Source organism: Myxocyprinus asiaticus, chromosome 10, assembly GCF_019703515.2.
Source record: "Myxocyprinus asiaticus isolate MX2 ecotype Aquarium Trade chromosome 10, UBuf_Myxa_2, whole genome shotgun sequence".
Lineage (NCBI taxonomy): Eukaryota > Metazoa > Chordata > Actinopteri > Cypriniformes > Catostomidae > Myxocyprinus > Myxocyprinus asiaticus.
Genome location: NC_059353.1, coordinates 3,032,017 through 3,048,759, shown reverse-complemented (window position 1 = coordinate 3,048,759; position 16,743 = coordinate 3,032,017). Strand labels below are relative to the sequence as shown.

The window sequence follows — 16,743 nt, the reverse complement described above, 5'->3', positions numbered from 1 at the left end:
AAAGCGTTGGATGAATTTGCCACTCTCCCTCGCAAGACAGATCGCTACAGTAAAAATGTCTGTTCTACCCAAAGTCAACAACTGTTCACCCCAGTACAACCAACCACTAAATGGACTGACTTTTTGCACACCTTAATATCTAAATTCTATTGGAAAAATAAAAAAACTCAAAATCAAATTACACACACTCCAAAACAGCAAAGAACAAGGAGGACTAGCTGCACCTAACTTTCACTTTTACTATCTAGCCAGCAAAGTACAATACCTTTGTAAATGGACCAGGACAACCATAACCATAACCCATGGCGTCAAATAGAATTTCTGATCAACCCCTTATCTCCTTATCTATTAAACACCACACTGACTCTATATGAAAACTCTATCATTAAAACAACACTATTAGTATGGTGGAAAGTTAATATGTTGGCAGGCCACACTATAACTCCAAACACAAACTCACCTTTATGGAATAATCCTGACTTCACTATTAACAAATTACCTCTTGTTAGTGTAAAATGGAAAGAAAAGGATATCACACATTTACACCATCATTTCAGTGAAAATACATTCATCAGCTTTCAAGAACTAACTAAGAAATATAATATAGGTAAAGAGCAATCCTTACAATATCACCAAATAAAAAGTGTAATTCCAAAATTAATATACAGAATCCGCCGAACCTACCTCCAATTGTTGCAAACATAAAAAAAAAAAACATAAAGGGTTCATCAAAACTACTGTCAAAATTATATTCCCTAATATTGTCCACTAACTCTAAATATTCAGTACCTATAACTGAATGGGAAAAGGACCTTAACATTAACAAAGACAGTAAATTCTGGGAAAGTATTTGCAAAAACACATTTAGAATGATTAGAAACACGAACATACAATTAATCCAGTATAAAGTCATACAAAGATGTCATATCACACAACACACCATGTTCAAAATGGGTTTTTCTAATTCAGACACATGTACACACTGCACCCTTAACACTCCGGAAGAATATTTCCATGCAATTTGGGGATGTCTACCAGTTAAGCATTTCTGGGAAGAAGTCACTAAAACATTATCACAATATTTTTGTTATGAAGTGCCACTCAACCCCACCCTCTGTGTACTAGGTGATACATCACAAATAAACGTATCACCCTAAAATAAGCAAACGATAATTCTATCTCTAGCTATTGCCAAAAAAATACAAAATAAAAATAAAAAAAAAAAACATACTGAAAAATTGGAAAAACAAAAACCAGCTGTCTATTGCATATTGACTATCCCTTCTTTCAGACCACATTACAAATGAAAAACATGCAGCAATACTTAGAAACCAAAATCATGATTTTCAAGAAAGATTTCTCCCCCTAATCAATGCCTTGGACTTTCCACTATCCTGGAGGTTGAGTTAATGCCTCACACCATATCATCACACAACTCTATAACAAATTATCTTTATATATAGACTATACATTAATAAATAGTTTTCTGCTTTTTTGGAACCTCTAAACTTTTTCTATAAAAATATATGTAGGTACATTTTTATTATTATTATTATTATTATTGTTATTATTTTTCATTCTACCATCCATATCTCCCACTTCTCCTCCATATTATAAATCTCTATAATTTCCCACCCTTATTATTAAAATTAAAACAACAGTATATTTCATTCTACCATCCATATCTCCCACTTCTCCTCCATATTATAAATCTCTATAATTTCCCTCCCTTATTATTAATATTAAAACAATGGTATAACTATTACTATTATTATGATTAGTATTGGTTTTGTTGTTCTCTCCTCCCTCTCTCTCTGCTTCCCTGGCCTGGTGCCCAAGAGCAGAACCAAAAAGGAAAAAGTTAATACACTTAAACTTGATATAGATTACATATTATGCTATCTAGTTGTCTACGTCTTTGTCCACATTTGGTTAAATTTTTATTTTTATTTTTATTTGTTTAAATGTTTATTTTGTGAATTGTATTTGTTTTTGGTTAAATGTTATTTTGTGAGTTTTATTTGTATTTGGTTAAATGTTATTTTGTGAGTTGTATATAGCAATAAAAAAATACATTAAAAAAAAGTGTAGCAACAAGATGTAAACTATCTGTGTGTTAACATGATTTTAGTGTGATAAAATAGCTTACTAACCTTTTCTGTATAAAGTTATATCCATTTTTACAAATTCATTGCTATGATGACATAATGCCATAAACCTTAAAACAACCATAAAAAATTACGATATAATGCTGTTGATTGAGAAAACTGAATTGATCTTGGCTTTGTTTATTATAATGGGAAAGATCTAGTCTTGTGGAATCTTCTGTTCAGTTGTTTGTAAACTTTACTTGCTAAAGAAATTTTACCACCTGCTGACCTCTGATATGACCAGTTCCTGGTTTGAGACCAGCAAGTTTTTAGCAGTTTTTTTTTCTCGCCCAAAATCATTTTTATTTTATTTATTTTTAATTTTTATTTTTGTTATAGAAATACATGAAACGGTTCCAGATGGCACCTTCTTGGCGGAAAAAGCATGCATGGTCACAGCTTACAGTGATCTTACAGTGCTGTGTCAGTGTTTTCACTACAGCGGAGACAACATTTACTAGCAGCTACACATCTAATCCCATCAGCAATAGCGTGGGATTCCTGAGCTATAGTTAGATCTGAAACAACTCAATTAATCCCTGACAAATAGAGCAATTAAACCTGATCTGCCCTGAATGTTGCGATCTGTGCGCACTCATTCACACCAGAGGGTCATTATGAAACGAGCGTGGCGACGGAGAAGAGAAACGATAATTGTTTTGTTGACTTATTGTTTGTTTGTTTGAGTCTGTGACCCTTTCTAATCTGTCATCTGGTGTATTACTGGAGCACAGACTACAAACGCAACAGATGTTTCTTTTCTCTGGATTCCTTCAAACTTTTACACACGCACACACATACTGCAGTGCTGGAACTACAGTTGCTTACCATTTCTGCGGTGGGTATTTTTCTAAAGGTGTGTGGCACATCTGTGCTTCCATTGTTTATTCATGCGCCAGAGCCTTTGAAACATGCTAAAATGCTTCCCACTCATTATAAAACTCCTGCCACCCATGGATTAGCACTTTGATGTCACCAATCCGGCTTCAAAGGCTCCTTCGGTACCATTAATCAGAGTTTAGTCTCTGAAGACCCAGCCAGGGAAAACATTTGGACATCTTGTGCAGAAACTGTTGAAAAGCTCAGACGGTGCTGCATATGCAACAGTAGGGTTTCATATCCCCAGAAGTGTGTGTGTGTGTGTAAGGAAGAGAGAGAAGAGAAAGCTCAGCAACAATGTATAAAGAGAGAGAGAGAGAGAGAGAGAGAGAGAGAGAGAGAGCGAGAGCGAGAGAGCGAGAGCGAGAGAGATGGGTGACATTGATGCCTCACTGATCCTGAACAAACCCTTTGTCCTACTGTATAGGTCATAAGGTCAACACAGACTGCCCTTGTTGCTGTATGTTAAAAGGGTTGTACCATAATTTATCATTGTATTTTTCACCTGAATTTCACTTACTGTATAATGCTAGTCATAATTTAGTTTTGCTCATGCTTATTTTGTTCATGGCCATTATAAACTCTCTGTCAGTCTCTTACAATTGAACAGGCTCTGAAAGTGCAAATGCCCTATTATTCTTTTAAGGATTATTTATTAAGGCCCAAGCACTGAAAGTGCGGAGACCCTATTGTTCTTCTAAGGATTATTAGGGCCCAAGCACTGACAGTGCGGAGACCCTATTGTTCTTCTAAGGATTATTATTTTTATTATTTTTTTATTTTTATTCAAGGTTTCGGGGGCTTTTGGGGCACTTAACATGCGTCAGAGATGTCGGCCATTAGGGCTTGGCAAAAGTTCATGCATGGGTGTGTAGAGGGGGCTCTGCAGCACCACCTAAAAGATGGGAATGTTTGGGGGGCTCTGTAGCACATCCCTTTTGAGCTACAGTCACCAAACTTTGTACATATATAGATCTAATCAAGCAGGACAACTTTCATGCTGACAGTCATAAGCTCCATGTAACAAGGGTAATATGGGCAAGGAGGAAGAGGGAACTGGCTGAACAGTCAAAATAATGTTTTATGAAAACTAAAAAGACTAACATAAACACACACTGCAGCTACGTGTGGCTCTCTCTCTCTCTCCTGAACTGCCACATCCAGCTCAGTTTTGTCCCTCTCCTCAGCTGATTAGCTCGATTGGGGGCACCCACGGCCCGTCCCGGCCCTTCTCCTCGTCACACTCCTCCCTCCTTTGCCTCAGGCCGGGGAACCGGCATGACGTGATTTTGATGTAAATTCAGCTGTATGTTTGGTAATGGGGGTTGATCACATTGATGCAGCTATTATGGTCACGGTCATAGCACCACAAACTGGCAGCAGGAAGTATGTCACTTTTAACAGACTTTGAAATAGCTCTCTTGTGTTTACATGAATTACTTCAAAAATTTTGGGAATAATGTCAAGACACTGCTGATGTAAAATTTTAAAGGAATATTTGATGTCTGAAATACTGTTGCCATGGCAATGTATTAATTTTTATTCCTATATTTGGGTGTTTTTGAGGCACTTAGCATGCTTAAAATTTCATTAAATTTTGCACACACATCAGAGTCATCGGCCATTAGAACTGGGCAAAAGTTTACACATGGGCCTATAAGGGGTAGAAGGGGGGCTCTGTAGTGCCACCTTTAAAATAGGCATGTAACAGGGTCTCTGTACCACCCCCATTTTCACCTAGAGTCACCAAACTTGGTACATGTATTGTTCTCATCAAGCCGGACAACTTTCAAAATCATAGTTATTAGCTCCGCCCAACAGGTAGTCAGCCATTTTGGATTTTTTGTATACTGTAGTCTCTGAACTTTTAAATACTCCTCCTAGGGGATTCATGAGACTGTCACCACATTTAGACAACATTATGCTAAGACATTGATGATGCTAAATTGTGAACAGATTTTTGCTATATCAAACGGTGTTGCTATGGTGAGGCATTAAATTAATGGAGAAAAATGGGAAACAGGAAGTGTTACATATCTTCTGTGTGCAATGTGTGATCTAGATCAAAATTTAGATGTATGTTTAGTCTCAGGAGCTAATCACATGGATGTGACTATTCTGGGTCACGATCATAGCGCCACCACCTGGCAGTAGGAAGTGTGGCTCTTACAACAGACTTTAAATAGTCCTCTTACTGTATATTTAACCAAATTGCTTAAAAATAGTTTAGAATAATGTTAAATGCCAAATGCACGTGTCCAGTGTAAGGGGGTTAGAGGGAAAGGAGGAGGCGAGAACCGGCTTGAGAATATAAATAATAGTTTAATGATCAACTTAACCAAAAACACACAAACATAACCACACACAGAGCAGCTGCCTGTAATTCTCTCTCTCCGGACAGACACTCGACCATGCCCCCGCTGCCACATCCACCTTGCATTGTTTTCCAAAAGCCACCAGGTGAAAATGAACCCATGGTGCTTAGTATTATTTTTTTCAAGGTTTTCGATACTTTTGGGATACTTAACATGCATGAAAACTCTTGAAATTTTGCACACACCTCAGATTCATCAGCCATTAGGGCTGGGAAAAGTTGCAGGGGGGGAAGGCATGCAGGGGGGGCTCTGAAGCGCCCCCATTAAAATGGGTGCTAAGATGGCCACTGTATCATTCCCATTTTCACCTAGAGTCACCAAACTTGGTACATATATTGTTCTCATCAAGCTGTACAACTTTTATAAATACAGTAATTAACTCCGCCTAACAGTAACTCGGCCATTTTGGATGTTTTTTATATTGCAGGCTCTGAACTTTTAAATACTCCTCCTAGGGGATCCATGCGACTGTCACCACATTTTGACAACATTATGCCAAGATATTGAAGATGCTAAATTGCTAACATATTTTTTATATATTGAACAGTGTTGCCATGGCGAGGCAATAAATTAATGGCAAAAAATAAGAAACAAGAACTGTCTCTTATCTTCTGTGTGCATTGTGTGATTTAGATCAAAATTGAGTTGGTATTTGGGGCTGATCAAATGGATGTGGCTATTGTGGGTCACGGTCATAGTGCCACCACCTGGCAGCAGCAAGTGTGGCATTTACAACATGCTTTGAAATAGTCCTTTTACATTTACCCAAATCACTTCAAAATTGTTTCCAATAATGTCAAGATTCAGCTGATGTAAAATTGTGAAGGGTTACTTGATATCTTAAATTGTGTTGCCATGGCAACAGATTAAATGTTATTATTCTTTTCTTTGTATATTCATGTGTTTTTGAGGCACTTGTCTTGCTTTCCTCGACAAAAGACATGCAGAACTGCATCATACATTGTTTACCGAAAGCCACCCAGTGAAAATATACATATTTATCTTTAACACTTTTTGTGAATTACCTCTGTTATGACTGGCTAACCTCTTCACATGTTAAATGATTAACAGTGCTGATTCATGGGCTGCTTGTTTGCTGTCGGGTCCGGCATAATTTTAAACTTTCCCATCCTTCAAAGCTGCATTACACTGTGGCAGATTCACAAAACAAACAATGCTGTAATGTGCCGCTCAAACTGACCTGAAAAGATCAAGGATCTTGTTAAATTGGGATTCTTCAAAAAGGATCTGCGGAGTGGAAGGTGCTACACATAGCCAGAAACAGCACAACAACACAGACATTACCACACTTTATTCCTATTGTTAGTTTCTTCTGGTGTTTTTTGGAACAATAGTATATATTCTGCTTTCTCCTTCCCCTACAAAAAATCTAGAGTTCTGGCAAACTTGATACAAATTTGCAGCAAATTTGCCACTAATTATTTTTGCCGCAAATGTTTGCCAGAAGTTTGCAGCTCTTCACCGGTAGTGGTGAACCTGCAGCTAACCTTTGGCAACAATGGACAATTTGCAGCAAGTTTTCCGCAAAGCTCTTTTGCATGTGAAAATAATCAGTGGCGATTCAACTAACACAGGAACAAATGCGACTTCAGGACACCATAAACAAACAACGCTAAACCTAGCAATGAACTACTCTAAAACAACTGAAGCACTGTTAAAAAACAAACTTGAATAGTGAGAGTTTAACACACAATAAACAAACAACTTTAAACCTAGCAATGAATACTTTAGGACAAGTCAAAACAATGTAATACACACTTAAGAAACATTAAAGAAACAGCTCTAGTCTAGTGATGAATAATACTCTAAAACAAAATGAAACAATTAAGTTTAGTCACGTCAAGTTGTTCATGTTTATGTGAACATGCCACACGCCTGAGCCTGCTCCATGCCATGTCACAGTCACGCCTGAGGCTGCTCCATGTCATGTCACAGCCACGCCTGAGCCTGCTCCATGCCACGTCACAGCCATGCCTGAGCCTGCTCCATGCCACGTCACAGCCACGCCTGAGTCTGTTCCACGCCATGTCATAGCCACATCTGAGCTATTGGACCTGGAGATGGTTCCCGCCCTGGCACCCACCCTAAGGATGTTTCCTCGCCTTGGTTCTCCGGGCCCTTGGTTTCACCTGTTCATGTGTCTTGTTTTCATTGGTTCATTGTTCATTACTTTGTTATTATTCTTGTCTTTTCATTTCAATTTAGTCTTGTTATCTTGTTTATGGTTTAGTCTTGTGATTGGTTGTTTTGTTTACCTGTTACCCATGTCCTTTTATTTAAGCCCTCATGTTTGCCATTGTCGTTTGTCAGGTATTGTTAATGTAACGTTGTTTCCATGTCTAGTCTAGTCTAGTCAAGTCAAGTCAAGTTGTTCATGTTTATGTTTTGTTTTGTTTACATTTATAGTTAGAGTTTCTGGTTATCACGATTGGAAATAAACTGCACTTGGGTTTCTCACTTCATCATTGTCTTCATTTGCCTGTCATTGCCTGCTGAGCTTCGTTACAGTTGACATGTTAATTTATGTTTAATTTATGCGGCAGTTCTGCAGATGGAAATGCCTTGTTGATGAGAGAGGTCAACAGAGAATGGCAAGACTGGTTTGAACTGACAAAGTCTACGGTAACTCAGATAACCGCTCTGTACAATTGTGGTGAGAAGAATAATATCTCAGAATGCTATTCTGAGATGCAGGTTGGTGCTGTTTTGGCGGCACAAGGGGGAACTAGACAATATTAAGCAGGTGGTGTTAATGTTGTGGCTGATCGGTATATATATATAAATGTATCCCACTACAGATTACAAAATACCTGCTGTAAAATTTAATTTGTAATGTATTCTGTTAGATTACTCAAGGTCAGTAACATAATCAAAATACTTTGGATTACTTTTTCAGCACTGGCAGATTTTTTCACTTGTTTTGACTATAAACAAGTTAATAACAAGTGAAAAAAAAATCTGCCAGTAGAGTAAGACAAAATTAAAAATGCATAAAAAATGTTTTACTGATAAAATGGTGTGCATCATGTTTTCCAACTAAGCAGACAACATTTTATTTTAAACAAATGACAATAAAATGCAAAGTAATCTCTTCAGTATATTCAACACTTTTTGAATATAACTGTATTCTGATTACTAATGATTTAAATTGTAACTGTAGAGGAATACAGTTTTAAATACATAAACCTGTTACATATATTACTACTCCCAGCCCTATATATATATATATATATATATATATATATATATATATATATATATATATATATATATATATATATATATATGCGTATATATATATATATACTGTGCAAAAGTCTTAGGCACATAAGATGTTTAACAAAAGCATTTGTCTTAAGATGGTTATTTATATCTTTAGCTTTAATGTGTCAACAGGTAATATAAATTTTAGACTCCCAAAAAATCCTTCTGCATATAGAATAGAATAGAATAGAATAGAAGAACATGTAGCCCTGCAACAGATGGCATGGCCCCACAAAGACCCCTACTGAATATTGAGTCAGTCTGGGATTATATGAAGAGACAGAAGCAATTGAGACAGCCTAAATAGATAGAAGAACTGTGGTGAATTCTCCAAGAAGCTTGGAACATCCTATCTGCCAACAACCAAGAAAAACTGTGTCCAGGTGTACCTAGGAGAATTGGTGCTGTTTTAAAGGCAAAGTTGGTCACACCAAATATTTATTTAGCTTTTTTATGTTTACTGGACTTTGGATGATGTTAATTGAGGAATGAAAACTAATTATGGCATTATTTTTGAAGACATCCTAACTATGCAACATTTTTAACAAGTGCTTAAAACTTTTGCACAGTACTGTATATACTATATAGTCAAAAAAATGGTATGAATTTGTTACTTGTCATGTACAGTAGCAGGTGCCTTCATTTTAATAAGCTTACATTACCTTACTCAAGATCACAAGATCCAGGGTTGAAGCATTTACATTTTTATGCATTTGGCAGACGCTTTTATCCAAAGCGACAGGGACAATCCCCCTGGAGCAACCTGGAGTTAAGTGCCTTGGTCAAGGACACAATGGTGGTGGTTGTGGGGATTGAACCAACAACCTTTTGCTTACCAGTTCAGTGCTTTAGTCCACTACACCACCACCACTCCTAAAAGAAGCATTCTCATCTTTTTGGTCATCAGCCCAGACCCTGTACCACTACATTACCATGTTGTTATATTAATTTGTGCTTCAGAGAAAGTGTCTGATTTGTCTGTGTTTGTGCTATGCAGGTAACTTGGCCACATCCAGAGCTCGAGTGACTGCGGCGTCCAGATCTCTGCCTCCACAACTGAACAGCGGCAGAAATAAGGTTTGTACTGCTCATCTGTTCACCGTTTTAAAGGCTGCTGTACATTCAAACATCAGTCGCAAAAATATTCTGTTCATAAATATGTAGGGATCAGTTTCAGATACATGAACAGCAATTTTCACATATTGCAGCATAGAATATATACCACATGCTCAAAGACTTTCAAATTCAACATTAAAGGTGCAAATTTAGAAAACTCAGTCACATGAAATTTTATAAAATCCAGCATCTTGGACTGTGTATTGAGGATGTCAGGTGGTTCCGTATAGTTCACTGGATGTGGTAAGCAGCCTGACCATAAACCACATGATAAAGTCCAAAATACATTTTGCATCAAAAATAGACTGTGACATAAAATTAGCTGAACATTAGCACTGAAGTTTGTGATCTAAATCTCTTTGGCAAGTTAATATTAATGCATTTGGTGGTCTGAACATGTGACCTCCTGTGTGAGCATGTGAATGTTTTTCAGTGTTAAAAAACCTGTTCTTCACTGTTCCGTACTTTTATCTGTTTTCTCTGTATCTAAATGCTCCTCTCTCTTCTCAGTCTCCTAAATACCTGTTAAAGGTAAGAGTCTTCCACTTCTCTCCACTCAGTCATGTCAATATATTCACCCTTATTCCATCAGTTTTGTGTTTTCTGATTTCATTTCCATTGCTTTAGTTTATTCTCCTGTATGGATTTATGTGTGTACTCTGCGAAGTAACGGATCAAACCTAACTACAAACCTTCTAACTGAGCACTAATAATGATAGTCAGTAGTTTTGTTTTAAATACCTGCTATATCATATAGATATACTGTAATTAGACACCAGAGCACAAAAGCCACTTAATTGCTTCCACTTAATATTGAAGACATCTTTAAAGTGCTTCAGTCACAGAAGTTCTGCATATAAGTAGAAGTTGGACAGATGTATTGTTAAAGATCTAATTCACTTCAGTTGTCTCTTATTCGTACTGCATGTCCAAAACTTCATATACATTGACATATCTTATAAAGATCACACACACCTGTCTCTCCTCACACAGATGAAATAGAATATTAAGACACACTTTGCTGCTATAGACTCATGGTACATTATTTAATACCTTGATAAATTCATGAGATCTTTTGTAGAGATGGCAGTTATACATATCATATCTTATCCTTGTTAAGACACAGTTGAAAGCATGAAGTTCGTTACAAAAACATGTCCCTTCAGTATTAGAATCCTGTATAACCATAATTTTCAGGGATCTTTGCTTTTATCATTATGTTTTCAAGTTTGTTTTGTGTCTTTACACAGTAATTAAGTGATTAATGTCTAAATTAAACAGCATCTGTCTCAAATAGATCTACAAAATACCCAGATACTGTCAAATTTTCCAAGCATTTTCAAGACAATTTGAAAATAATAGAATATAATATCTTCTGATATACATTATATAGATGTTTTATTTTTCATATATCAGAAAGTTGATGCAACAAATGATGATGAAATGATGAACACCCAAATGGCAATAGACATACTGTTCATGTGTTGTACTTGATATAGTTTACTTCCATGTTGCTTCTTTGTCAAATAGCAATGTCAAATGTAAATCAAGTCAATCGCTGAAACAACAGCGCCACATTGAGGAACAAATAGTATGTACACGCATATGGGATACTGATAATTCACCATCGTTGCACAGAAAATCTACATTATATAGTAGTCATTTGAATAAATGTTATACTCATTAATCATGCAATAAACAAAGAAATAGATATCTTGGAACAGTAAACTTATATAAATATGAAATAATCATCAAAATATGATTTAAGGATGTGCAAATATGTATTGCAAAACTATTACATATCTTGGGTCACTAATGACCCTATACTCTTTTGCTAATAAAGCAGTTAGATTTTTATTTTATTTTTTTAAACTAACAATAAGACAAAGGTTGAGGAATTCTAAGAGGAATCCAAAAAAATGGATGAGGTAAAGGGTCCCAAACTAGAGACCCGAAGTGTTAAAAGTGCACATGACTACACCACACATCTGGATATGTGCTCTTATCCATTGTTTCATGAATTACTGCTGTTACCGGTCACTAGAAATTGTTCTAGAAAGTTACTCATGTGATACAATGTACTTATTGTTTACATGCATGTTGTTCCACAAAGGGCAGAATTAGGGGTAGGGTAGTGTTAACAGTGTAATTTTCAGCCTGGTCTCATGAAAATACGATATAATGACTGTAGCGATATTTTTGCAAAACAATATTATGTGGTCCTTTGCACATATCATGACAATTCCAAGGTGAAATGTCCACTGTGTAGTTCTAAAAGAGAGCAAAAATTTCTCCCAAACAGAAAAAAACAGGGTTTTATGGTTAATGCTCTATCGAGTTTTAAATCAACAAAATCTACCTCCCTACCACAAACCTTAAACCTAAACCTAACCGATAGTGTCCTAAAGCATGTGAGATGAAAAATACAATTGCTGATGCAACCACGTCATTTTGTAGTGCTTCGATGATGTTTTCGTCTTACTTGTCAACTTGTCGTATCCTGGTCAGTTGAGTTACTGCGCAATTTTATTGCACTCGAACATGTAGAGCTTGTAAATGTAGTTGGATATATATAATGTATTACCTTACGCTATATTAAAAGTGTTTTGATATCATAAGGTAGCATTCTGTGAGGAACAGTGTGAAAAGTGTTTATGAACTGATAATCTGCTGTTTTAGTCGTGATTTGTGTGAAAATGTATAAAAGTCATTGTTGTTGTAGTGCCTCTAGTGTTTATTTCCCCAGAAGCTGCTGCAATAAATGCATCGAAGAAAAAAAAATTATTTTGCAAAGATTTAAGTGTAGTAATGCTATTCTATGAGACTAGGTTAGTAATTACAAATATAAATAGATGCAGGTACTTTCAATGTAAGTACAATGCTCTTAAGTACCAAGAACCATGAGACTGCCCTCTTGCTGAAACCCTGCGACTGGCGATTATCTGTCCTCATTCTCACTTGGATCGTTTGAGTCATACCTCACAGGCAGATCCATCAAGGTCTCCTGGAGAGGAGAGGTGTCCAAGTCACACCAGCTAACCACTAGTGCTCCTTAGGGATCAGTGCATGGACCTCTCTTCTTTTTGATCTACATTACATTACTCAGACTGATCATTAAGGCACATGGATTTTCCTACCACAGCTACACTAATGATACACAGCTTTACCATTATTCCACTCTGATGACCCCACCTTCTCAATTTGTATCTGTGCCTGCTTCTCAGAGATCTCGGTCTGGAAGGAGGAATGCCACCTTCAGCTCATTTCAAGACTGGACTACTGCAACACTCTATTGGCCGGCCTTCCAACTTGCGTGATTAAGCCTTTGCAGATGTTCCAAAATGCAGTGGCGTGCCTGGACTTCAATAAACCAAAGAGGGCTCACATCAACCACCTCTTGATTTCACTCCATTGGCTACCAGTAGCTGCCCGCACTAAATTCTAGGCTTGACTCTTGCCTTCAGGATAGCCAATGGAACAGCTCCCTCTTACGTTGTTCTCTCTTCCAGGTCTATGTCCCCACTCGCTCTCTGCGGTCAATGAACAAGCAGCATCTGATGGTCCCATCGCAAAGATGCACAAAGTCCATTTCACGATCATTTACTTTCTCTGTTCCTCTGTGGTGGAATGAGTTTCTAACCTACACTCCATCTGCTGAAACCATACCAACATTAAAAAACCAACTAGCTTCTATACTGTTCTAGCTACTCTGGGAAGTTGACAGTGCGATACTGCAGAAAGCATCTGCTAACTGACTAATTGTAAAGTTAATGTAATTGTAACATGGAGGTCACGTGACACCATGCAAGGAGCAGACATGTGAGCGATGAGCTCTTTGCACTTTGCTGAATTTTCGATTATTTTCATGTTATAATCTGGTGAAATTTGAAACACCCAGTTACACATTTGTCCTTTGTTGCAAAACATGGCAAAGAAGTCAAAATCCTCAGGCTCTGGAGACATTAAAAGACACTTACGTGTTCAGGATGAAAGCACCGACAGGCCTACAGATCGGGGACTCGATTTGGATGGTGTGGCGGGAGAGGAGATCCAGCGTCAGTTGTCCAACATGTCGGTGATGTTGACGAAGATTCTTGCTGACTTGGAGGATCTCGCTGTAATACATCGATCAATTACGGCGATGGAAATAAAATTCTCTTAGTTAGGTACAAGAGTGACTGATGTTGAAAAACGAATTGATTTTCTGGAATCTTCGAGAGGGAATTAACCGCTAATCCACCCGTGACCAAAATTGATTTGGAACATCTCCTTGAAAAGGTTGAAGATCTTGAGAATAGAAGCCGCAGGAATAACGTTCAGATTGTTGGAATTCCTGAGCATGAGGAGGGCAGAGATATGGTGAAATTCCTAGACGAGTTTTTCCCGAGTCTGCTCGACATAACAGGCCACAAGCTGGAAATCGAGCGAGCTCACAGAGTCCCTGCTCACAGATCTGCTGAGGGAGACAGGCCCCGATCGATTCTGGCCAGATTTCTGAGATCATCCGATAAAGATCTTGTGTTGCGCCAGGCGAGGAGCAAAGGGAAGCTTTCTTGGAAGAACCATAATATTTTCTTGTTCCTTGACTTTACGAGTTCGACAAGAGAGAAACGCGATCGGTTCAAGGAATGCAAGAAACTCTTACATCAGAAAAAGATCTTGTTTGCTCTGATGTTTCCTGCCAAACTGAGAATAGAAACGAAGGTCGGTCACAAAGTATTTACATGTCCAAATCAGGCAATATCTTTTATAGAATCAATGTCTGAGTAAACCATTGGATGTTTCTCATGTGAGTGGGCCTGACTCGCTGTACTTACTCTTGAGGAAGCTGGGCGACATTTTGGGTTTTTTGCGTTGGTTCTGCCTAGCGGCTGGAGCTTGTTTTGTGAATAACACTTTTCCTTAAAGAAACTTTTGCACTGATGAAAGATTACTTTTGCATTGAATTTCCCGGACAGATTGAGAGTGGACACTATGGATGACCACAAAATATCTACATGCTCACACAAAGGATGTCTTTTATAAAGTTGACAGATTGTGTAAGTCATGGTATATATGTTTATGCGGCCTCTGAGTGAATTGACTTGACCATCCGGGGAACAGGGATGCCGGTTTTGTTTCTTTTTGTATTGGTTCCGCCTAGCGGCTGGAGCTTGTTCTATTGAATAACACTCCTTTGGAACAGCTGTGGATTAATCTGTTCATTCTTTGTGCTTATTCCTCCTGCTGGCTGTAGTTTGTTTTGTTGAGTTTTTTTTTACGGGACATTGGAATGATTACGTCATCCGCTGAACTCATAACAGAACACAGAACATTCGTTTGTCTGTCCGAGGAATCTGAACGTTTTTATATCAGCTGGAATTTGTTTTGTGGAAGATCACACATTTGAGACAGTTCTGTGAATGAATCTACACATTCTTTGTGTTCATTCTTCCCATTTGCTGGGTTTTATTTACAAAGTATTTCAATCCGATGGCAAAGTTGTCGTGGGGGCTCGTGGCCGTTCATGGAACTTTTGAGTTTAAAGGGATTGTCGCCGGTTGGTGCTGTCGTGTGCGGGGTTAATGCGCACGTTTTTCTTTTTTCTGTTTGTTTTGTTCGGGGGGATGTTCGGGGGTTGATTGTTTCACTAATGGGGAATGTGTTATTTTTTTTATTATATCAATATGTCAGTTGTTAATATGAGTGTACTATCTCTCTCCACATGGAATGTAAATGGGTTGGGGCACCCCATAAAAAGAAGGAAGGTTATTTCTTTTCTTAAACGTAAGAAATATGATATAGTGTTTCTTCAAGAAACACATCTCTCCCCGCAAGAAGCTGAAAAATTTGGGAAGATATGGGGTGGACATGTTTTTTTTAGTGCTGGCTCAAGTAAGAGCAAGGGAGTCATTATATTGATTAATAAACATCTACAATTCAAATGTCTCAAACAGACTAAAGATAAATTAGGAAGAGTCATTATTGTGTTAGCTGAAATTCAAGGGCAAAGATTGATTTTGGCTAATATTTACGCACATAACGCTGATGATCAGGGCTTTTATGTAGATCCTGAAGGGATGTTGCAACCTGCTGGCACCCCTCATGATATAATATTGGGAGGAGACTTTAATCTTTTGATGGACTCAGTCCTTGATCATAGTGAAGCAAAAGTGTGTAAGCCCCCTAGAGCAACATTGACGCTTCACAGGATGTGTAAAAATCTTGGTCTTACGGATATTTGGAAACTTTTGAACCCATCTGGTAGGGACTATACATTTTTTTCATCAGTCCATAAGATTTATTCTAGAATAGATTTTTTTTTTTTTTATATCCAAATCCCTCATTTCATCTGTTGTTGATTGCTCAATTGGAAACATTTTAGTCTCAGATCACGCCCTGGTGAGTTTAGAGGTGATGCCACATATAGAGAAAAAGAAATCATATAGTTGGCGCCTTAATGTGTCCCTTTTGCAAAATCCTAATTTCCAACAAATGTTAAAGACTGAAATCAATGTTTATATGGAGACCAACTGGTCCTTGGTATCCTCTGTGGGCATGGCTTGGGAGGCACTTAAGGCGGTTCTTAGGGGTTGGATCGTACAGTATGCCTCATTCATCAAAAAATCCAATGCACGAGAACTTGTGGAGTTGGAAGAGAATATTAAAAGTGCAGAAGCAGAGCTGAAGCGCCGTATGTCAGCTGATGGCCTCAGAGAATTGACCCAATTGAAATATAGATATAATACTATTTTGTCACGGAAAGTGGAGTTTTGGTTATTCAGGGCAAGACAGTCATACTTTGAGTCAGGTGACAAAGCAGGGAAGCTTTTGGCTAGATATATAAAGCAGAGAGAGTCTCTTTCTATCATTCCCTCAGTGAAATCTGCTGGTTGTGATATTTTTACTTCAGCCATTGATATTAATAATGCCTTTAAAGAGTTCTATATTGATCTTTA

The 16,743-nt window shown here is 37.6% G+C and overlaps 1 protein-coding gene across 1 annotated transcript in view; it reads left to right on the top strand.

The window, feature by feature from the left end:
- Positions 1-16,743, top strand: part of myo3b (myosin IIIB) — a 213,832-nt gene that overhangs the window by 44,530 nt on the left and 152,559 nt on the right. Inside the window, exons 13-14 of the mRNA XM_051708096.1 lie at positions 9,687-9,766; positions 10,316-10,336. Coding sequence (XP_051564056.1) covers positions 9,687-9,766; positions 10,316-10,336 — 101 coding nt within the window. The remainder of the gene's footprint in view (positions 1-9,686; positions 9,767-10,315; positions 10,337-16,743) is intronic.